This window comes from Stegastes partitus, unplaced genomic scaffold (genome assembly GCF_000690725.1).
Source record: "Stegastes partitus isolate 25-593 unplaced genomic scaffold, Stegastes_partitus-1.0.2 Scaffold1654, whole genome shotgun sequence".
NCBI lineage: Eukaryota > Metazoa > Chordata > Actinopteri > Pomacentridae > Stegastes > Stegastes partitus.
Window position 1 is genome coordinate 128959 of NW_007579385.1, and position 9444 is coordinate 138402.

Consider the following 9444-nt stretch of genomic DNA (forward strand, 5'->3'; position numbering starts at 1 on the left):
ATTAGCTGCCATAACTAGATGTACAATAGCTGAGATAGATGTACTCTAGTGTTATATATTTTGAGCTACATTCATCTTATGAAGGATGTATCCTGCTTCAGACTGGGTCCTGATACAGCAAGATAGTAAGCCTGATTGGTCCACATAAGACTGTATTACTGTGTCTGACAGAAATCTATGCACTGTCTTTTTAAATGACACACAGAAATGTCTATTCTGCTTGAGCACATGTAACTCAGATTAACAAAACTAGTTAGAAAATTGAATTGCTGTTGTATGCTGAATTCTTATCACTTTGCCGCTGGTGATTTATCTTTGGTGTTGGCTAGAACGTCTTTTGGTGGGCACCAAAAATTCCTCTTTGCAGGAAAATTCCATGTATGCTATTGCATGCTGTGGTCACCTGTGCATAATATTACCTAATCCAATGCTCATTTTTAGGTCAAGCTGACAGCAGATCTTTAGAATATTAATCTTCGTCTAAAATCTTGTGAAAGATCAAGACAGAGGTACAAAAACAAGAGTTCTTGCCATATAAATATTATGTTAAATATCAGAGAATGTGATTGGCTGAGGAAGGATACTGAAGAGTTTGCGGTCCTTGGACTCGGACCTCATGCGGCTGAGCTGCTGTTTGTGGCAGCGGAGGCTCCACGGATTGTGGCTGATCTTCTCCGATGTCAGACCACTGTTCCAGTCCAGCATCTGGAAGGGAGTGTCTGAGTGGATCTTTGGGTCGAGCCTGGGACTCTTCAACTCTCCAAGACTGCAGGGAGGAGGAGAGAGGTTCAGCAACACTGTAAAGACACTGCTGGTGGTTCTCTGCTCTAACTGCTGCACCTGCAGTGCATTTAAAGAGCCCATATTCTGCCTTTTGGATTATTCCCCCATCCTTCATTGTGTTATATCGCTGCTTTTTTCTGCTTGTAAGAAGTCTGCCAACTTACAACCACACCAAAGGGAGTTCTGCTCTCCCACAGAAAACACTGTTCTTTCTTGCTAAAACATCTTGTTTGATGTTCAGGCTTTTCTTTTGTTGCTCATCAACGTCTCCATCTAACACATTTGCAAAACAGTTGCTCAGTGGGTAGTTTGGCACACAATCAAAGAACGAAATACTGTCTCGTAGTTCGTCAGTATATCCTCACTAGAGCTGCTTCTGCTGGAGCTACGTCCTGATTCTCAGAGATCTGGTGTTACGATACGTAACCAGTGTTACAAGAGCTAAAATAGACAGACAGGCGCTAAAATAGAGCATTTCAGACAGAGGGTGAGAACAGCTGCTACAGCAATGTACAGAACATTAAAACATGTAAACATATTCTAGCAGACCCTAAAAATTAAATTATAAATATTTAAATGTGCATAATATGGGCTCCTTAAAGGTTTTTGTTATTTATTCACATTTGACAGCAGAACTTTTATATTGATATAAAAAACAGCAAAATATCAATGGAAAATCATGATTGATTTTCTGTCATTCAATGAAAAAGTATTGATTATTGTTAAATCCTGTTTATCGTACTTATCGGAGGTGTCGGTGTCATGAGCCTCCCTCCTGTCCGGCCGCTCCTCCTTGTGTTCGGAGGAGGAGGAAGAGCGATGGAGGCTACGGCGCGAGTGTTTCCTCCTCGGCTGCTCCCTCTCTGGAGGATCACGATCCTCGTGCTCTTCTGTGCCATCCCCCATGTTACTTTCCACGTAGGGGTAAGCAACCAGGTTGATGTAGCCATCAGAGTCACCTTCAAAGCACACCAGCACCACACCTGACAGAATGGAGTGAAATACAGACAGCATGTTCAGAAACGTTCAACTCTGCTGTGAAGATACAAAGACAGGCACAGACGAATGTCGTCCATAGACTGAAAAGCTTTAGAAACATCACATCACAAAGGTGACAACCCCATCACAGCGGCTTGGCTCACCAAAGGAAGAACGACTGCATTTTTAAAGGTCGGCTCTGTAACTGACACCCAAGCTGTGTCGAGTCAAATTATATCCAGTCTTATTACGTGTGGTGAAGCCATATAATGTTGCTGCAAGATAATAATGTTCACATTCTGAAATGTTATTGTGAACAGCTACAGCTGAATCTGTTGTAGTCATATTTCACACAGGGTGTATGAAAAGGCTAATATCAGCTTATTTAGGCTATTGTAGCGATAGCTCATAACTTGAGCTGCTTATTACATTAGTAGGCTGCCAGTGGAGGTACCAGATGTGCTCAGACTTTTTCCAACAGCCACCATCAAAACGCCAAATACATTTTTGGAAAGTGTTGTTTGTGGTGGGTTTAGAGACTCTGCATTGAAGTGGTTCTGAAAGCTCTTGTTGGAACAGCCTTTGTCATCCATCTGTACATCAAGATATACCCCTGAAACGTCATTGAGAAACTGTTTATATAGATTAAATAAGCAGAAAGAAATGTCTGAGGATGATTTATTTAAACCCTACGCTGTTATTTTTAGACTTATAAACAGACCAGAGCATGTCATCCTCTCTAATTGAGACACTGAACATTCTCCATGTTAGTCCAAATGTAATTTGCCGTCAGCTTGCTCACTAGTGGGAAATCAACTCCAAATATCAAGTCCAGACTGAAGAATCAAATGTTCCCCTGAACAGCACACTGAGCTCACTGTCCACAGAAAACTTCACCACCTCCACACAAGGAGAAACTTTAATCTGATAATGTCGAGCAGTTTGTGAATGAGACAACCTTGACAGATTCAGGAAGTGTCCCAGGGCAGCTGTCTGTCTGTCTGTCTGTCCGCTGTTATTTAATCAGCAGGACAATGGTAGTGGGCAAAGATCCAGGGCTAAATATAGACTCCGTATGGAGCCTGTTGTCATGGCACTGGGGCCCAGAACACCAGCAAGGTGGACTGGTGGGAATACAGACGTACAGCAGCACAGCGTACTGGGACTACATTCACCATGTTGTAAGGTAGTCCAGTGTGGTCATATACACACTAACAACATCCACAACATCATTTTATTATAAATAAATGTCTGTTTTAAAGTCCATATCAGACTTTGTTTACTTTATCAAATATATCAAAGATTTTTATTTATTTATTGTTGCTCATAGCAGAATAATTTTGGGATGAAGGAAATCTGTCGTGTCATCATAATTTGGATCAAATTATAATATAGCAGGCTATGAACAAGACTTTCAGACCTTAAGCATGGATCCATTCTCAGCAGAAGACAGTGACTATGAGCTAAACCAGCATCCCACCCATCACTTGAAGGTAGGTGTCAACAGATAAGGCCCAGAGTTAATATATGAGCGTGATTTTTCTTATTTTTTTCTCAGAAGAGCTTACACTGGAATCTGGTTGTTGTTTGTATTGTTTATACATTTATGGGGGCGCTATAGAGTCCAGGTCAATCAATATTCAACTTAATCCTGCTTGGTTGAACAATCACCAGTGTTACTTTCATAAAATGTAATAACAAGTAGTTGGGAGAGTTAGATGCTAACATTTGCTAATCAGCACTAAACCCAAGGCTGAAGGGAGCATCATTAGTTGGTTAAATGGGATCCATTTCATAAGTCTGTATTAAATGTTTCATCCTACATCAGCTTCACATTATTGTTGCAGACACCTGTTGTAGATGTGTGACGACTCTATTTAACCTTTCAGTTCAGGTAGCTTTATAGTTAAGTGTGTGTTTGGTATGCAAGAAAATGACATTCATTACTGTACAGTTTCATACTAAGAGCAAATAATACACTGACACAATATGAGCAGCTTCAGATGCCGGTTAAAACTCTAAATATGGAAAGTCACAACCGATTCACCTTCAAATGGAAAAAGCAAAAATAGTGTTGAAGTTATGATCGAACGTACTTTTTGATATTATTGTTGATGTGTGTTTTTCACTAACAGCATTCAGTAAAAACCTCTGTAGCTTTTATTGTTAGCAGTGAAGTCCATCATATAGGTTCAAAATATCTACCAAAGCACTCACAGGAAATAATTCAGGAATTTAGTCTAGTGTTATCTAATAGTTTCTCTCATTTATATCATCCTCACTGTTTACTGTTCACCCTGTGACAGACATGTCAGAGCTGGTTTCACTTAGTGCTACTTAAACTGTACCTTTCCTGCTTTTAGTAATAGCACTGCTTCACATTTTAAGTGTCACTGCTGCCCAAAAATACATGTGTCTACAAAACAAGATAACTGGCATTTTTTTAAATCAATTTTTAGCATCTTTATGAGGGACTAACTGAACTGAATTCAGCTCTGACTGCGCCCAAGTCTTGTCGGCCCTGCAAACAGATACACCAGCTGTTCTTCTGTTCTATTTCCAATCTTTAACTTTAAAGGCCCTCGCAGGTGTTTCCACTTATTCTGGATTGTTGGACTTGAGTAGTGGTGGGAATGACATAATCAAACGAAACCCTGTGTGTTAGTAAGAATGATGAAGGTGTAGTTTGTCTAACAGGTGCAGGACACCTAACAGGACAGTGAAGGAGGTGTCAGTCATGTGTACTCTGTCATCATTTAAGAAGGTCTAATCAAGCACAGTAAGTGCACTGCAGCTCTCCATGGGCTTTAACATCCTTTCTGCCTTTCCAGACCTTTCTCGCCAGTTCAGCACGACCTTAAAAATGCAGTGCTGTTGTGACCACTAAATCCTCTACTTCAACTGACTCCCATTCAAACAGATCTCCACAAATAGATCAGTAATTGTTTTTAAGGAGTCCTTATGGTCTCAATCGCTAATTTTGTCATCCTCTAATATGCGTGCTGGTGGTCATTTTAGAAATCACTGCTCCGTTAATAAGATTTAAGGACTTACAGAAGGCTTTGATGTCTGCCGTGTTGGCTTGCCTGCTGCTCTCTGGCTCCTGAACCCACCCAAACTTTTAGAGCTCCAAATCTGACCTTAAAATTGTGATATTTCATCAAAATCCCTTTATACTAAATATCTTCTTTGAAAATGTACCACTCCTGTTGTTTACAAAATCAATTAAAGCAACACTTCAGGACCACTGCACCTGTTTTTCGCCTCTCTATTTTAAAAGTCTTTGCTTAATTTGTTTTGTAATATTGTGTGAGTTGCTGTACATGTCATCTGTTGTTGCTGTTCATCTTGTTGTATGCTGCCTCCTGACCAGTTCTCAAATAACTTACCTGGCAAAATAAAGGTTGAATGAATAAAATAAATAAATTAGCCAAAAAAAATAAACCATTTGCACGAACCAGAATCTGTAAACAAACAAACAAATAAATAAACAAACACAAAAAACCTCTAAAATTCTGGGCTCCTCGGCACAACCATGAAACCGACTCAGCTACGACCAACAGTCACACGACAAAAATTGAGGAACTTTTCAGTTGAACTGCGGACTGTGTTTATACAGAGGAGAGAGGAAACAAGCTAAAGTGTAAATGGTAAAATATGCATACCCAAAATAAACCATTTGCTCTAACCAGGTTCTGTAAAAATGAATAAGCCCACATTCCTATATCTATAGTACGCAGAGTCGCCATTTTATTCTCATATTTGTAAACCTGTATGCAGTTGGAATGAATCATGTACATGTTGATTCCAGGTTTTGTCAATTTTTACAAAACAAGTTGTCATTATATTAGCTTTTTGACTTTGTATGGCTGCTACCTTGGTCGAGTCTCCCTTGTAAAAGAGATTTATAATCTCAATGGGACTTCCTGGATAAATAAAGGTTAATAAAATTAAATAAAATTAAATCATAGAAATTGAACTTTTATTTTATTATCATTATTTTATTTATGGCAATAAAACTGTGTCAAACTGCACAAAATATATTTTGAGCTCTCTCTGTACTTCTAGCTATGGTTGCACTGCTTCCAGGGAAGTGCAGGTTTTTATTGTAAAACATTTGGTGGCAGACGATATGCAACAACAGCCAGAGGGGATTAAAAGACAACAAACTAAAGTGGATCAGAATACATGAATCAAACTCCAGCATTCGAAAATAATACTTTAGATGAGTACTCCAGAACAACAAAGTGCTGCAGATAGTTTGATTTATTGCATTAAAGCTGCAGTATTGTACACTGTGCTTAACTGGCAGTCATATCATTAAGCAGGTTGAAGAGGTTTATCTAACCGTGTTTCTTTATTTATTTATCTGTGGCAACCATGCAACCATTATCACAAAGTACTAATGTTAGCCAAGATGTGGACTGGTTGAAGTTTCAAGTAAGTTAGTGTCTGTGAGTTTCCAGAGTCTGAAAAGCAACACTCTTGGCTGGAAGGTCCAAACAAAAAATAAATACCAAGCTGCAACTCTGGGCCTCTAACTGGCTCCAACGCAAACAACAGGTGACGTCACATCTTGCTACATATCATGTTAAGGTACAGCGTGCGGCCTGGCCCAACTTGGTATTGAAAATCTGCTTAGAATCAGTATGCAATGCTCAACCGAGACACAGCTCATGTCTTGTAGCACTTTCCTGCCTGACCTTTTTCCTGGCAGGCAGTTTGACGTCAAAGATGGATGAAACTAGCATATCATAACAATGACTGCACTGGATTTGTAAGTGCTTCAGTGTTGAAGCAGTTGTGCTTTTGTTTGCTGACTCACTGTTGCGACTTAAGAGGCACCGCTAAATGGAAGGGAGCCATCATTAGGCTGCATCCACCATCAAAATACCTTCTCATACATGTCGGTGAGGAAGAGATGTGAGAGCGTGCACTGGCTGTTGACATTTGTTTGAGTCTGTTGCAAAAGCAAAAGCATGTTGAAAAAGTGCTATGCCTGGTGACAAAGAGCAGAACCGCTAAGCCACTTCACTTCCATTAAACATCCGTACTTCCTTCCTTCTCTGCTGTCAATCTGCCTCTCCATCCGCCACGGAACCGAGAGCGTAAAAGTTATTTTGAGCAGGCCTTTAACTACTGTCCAACTAAAGAAAATGGCCTGAGCTGTGGGGGTTCATCATCAGTCAATTATTAGCTGTTAACAGATTGACTGATTAGAATATATGAGAATATATTTAAACATTACAAATACATTACATTTTTGACATGCATGTCCTGATATATTGTCTTGTAGGTTAGCTGCAGTACCTGGTTGCACCACTAGTATTACGTCTGAGTGACCCAAGGAGGCGTTCACTTGCACACTGGCGCATCACCAGTTCTGTGTATAACGGAGAGCACTGTGGGAGTTTAACTAGCTCTTAATAGCAGCCAGAGTTCCCGCCTTACAGACGAACTGAGACGTGTAGTCTATGTCCGCCTTCAAAGCACTTTCATCAGAACACGGAACAATGTCCACCAAGTTAATTTCTAGTTATCAATTACTGATAGGTACAGCTGCCAATTATGGGTTAAGGAAAATTTTAAATTTGCATCTTTACTTGAGGAGGGGTTTTTTCCCTTTTGTTTTCCTGCAATCAACCCACAAATTAAAACTTGGTCGACTAAGGCTCGCCTTGTCAACTGAAGAGTTCATTTGCAAAAACAGATAACTCCATCTACACAAACCTTCAGAAAACCCACTTTTCCATCATCTATATCAATCAAACTTCAGTTATCTCTATTTTTGTCATTTCTACTGAGTCAAATCCACTCAACTTTAGTTTGATTGATATTATCTCAAGCAAACAACAACAAAAAAAAAAACGTTTTCTGAAAATCTACAAAAATGGAGTTATTTGTTTTTGCAAATGAACTCTTTAACTAATGTTTGGTTGCCTGTTAGGGGACAGCCCTACAGTTTATTCAAATGAATTTGCCCTTGAAGCGTATAAACAAATTTTAGTTTCTGTGATTTTGCATCTCTCAGAACACTGTTTATTATCATAGTGCTGTCTTTTCCCACCACATCAGCTTGTTAATTGATCTAATTAACTGATATCCTCATGCTGCTGCCAGTGTTTGTGTTCTCTCTCTGTTAGGGTCTGCCCCGCTGGACTCTGGACCATGTTCATCAAATTCTACTGTAAAACAATTCTATGAAGGCAATTACATCTACTGACTTCGTATTTAAGCTCATCTCATCATCATAGAGCTGTGGGACAAAAATGAGGTTGGTATGAGGAGTTGGAGTTCGCTGCTGCAGCTGCAGTGATACTGTGAGTGAGGGGTGGCTGACCTTTAAACTCTGGGGTGAACTCCTTCATCTCAGGAGGCAGATTCTCATAGAAGCGCTGCTCTCTGCTGATAAGAGGTTTACACACTGTGTGGTCGTCATAACGCATCATACTGCTGTGACCTCCCACCTGTAAGCACACACACAAACACACACACACACACACACACACACACACACAAACACACAAACACACACACACGTACACACGTACACACGTACACAAAGAGTAAAATATTTAACATTCTGAAAAGGAAATCATGAGCTTCTCATTTCTTAATGGTGTTCAGATAGTCTGACAACATGGAATTAATGCTCTTATTATTTGTGTTGGTTACTTGCTACTAAAAAAAAAAAAGACACAGTGCCTAGGAAACTTGTTCACCCCTTTGGAAGTTTTCTCCTTTAATCACTTTTCAAAATTAATTGTGCAATTAAAATAAAAGTGAGGAAGGCCACCAAGACATCTCACTGAAATCTGTTTTCACCTTGACATGAAAGAGTCTTTTCTGTAAATTCTTGTCAAAAAAAGCCAAAAGACCATAACCCAATGTTGAAAGCAATAAAGGGCGAACACCTCCAAGAGAGAGGAATACTGTCTATAGGTGCTGGATGTCACAATCTGTTCCCCCCACCTGGTGTATGAAGGGCTCCAATGGAACGCCTCCTCCTTGTGGTTGAAGTGAAGCCCCTCCCCCTGGCCCCGCCCCCTGCAGCTTGTTGTCCATGTTGTTGGTGTGAGGGAGGCACATGGCTCCTGGCGGACGCACCGCGCCTCCTCCTGCAGAGGGAAGAACATTTATACAGGAGGGGACAATAAGGACTCCTCTGGACTTTATGCTGCTGTTTCACAGCTCCACTCTGACATAAAGCTGTCTATCATCATACAGTGAACCAACTACCAAGCAATCAAAACTATACTTCTGAGATCCTACAAACACCCATTTCACGTAATGAACAAAGTGACTGTCCTCCTCTTAAGGTATACATTTTTGGAGGCATTCATCTTTAATTGTGCAGGATGAAAAAACGGCCGAGGGCTCTGCTATTAAGGGTTAGCATTTTAGCCCATGTCGTGGTATGTTACCCTGCAGTTACAGTTTTCACGTGTTAAAGGTTCTACATACTTTTATACTATACTGTAAGTAGTGAATTTAATGACTACTTTATCTTCTACTTGAGTGAAAATTAGGGTTGCAACTAGTTACTTCCATTGCCAATTATTCTGTTGATTATTTCCTCAGTTAGGCAAATTCTATTTTGATCTACCCTCAAATATTTTGTCTTTGGTACAGGACTACTGCAGTGAAAAATGAGACCACAGTAAGGAACAATGTGACAGGAGT

The 9444-nt window shown here is 40.0% G+C and overlaps 1 protein-coding gene across 1 annotated transcript in view; it reads right to left on the bottom strand.

Annotated features, from left to right (window-relative positions):
- Positions 1–8850, bottom strand: part of ip6k1 (inositol hexakisphosphate kinase 1) — an 18374-nt gene extending 9524 nt beyond the window's left edge. Inside the window, exons 1-4 of the mRNA XM_008301284.1 lie at positions 8734–8850; positions 8102–8228; positions 1526–1766; positions 585–766 (exon numbers count right to left, since the gene is read on the bottom strand). Of these exons, the coding sequence (XP_008299506.1) occupies positions 585–766; positions 1526–1766; positions 8102–8228; positions 8734–8850 (667 nt within the window). The remainder of the gene's footprint in view (positions 1–584; positions 767–1525; positions 1767–8101; positions 8229–8733) is intronic.
- Positions 8851–9444: the final 594 nt, after the last annotated feature.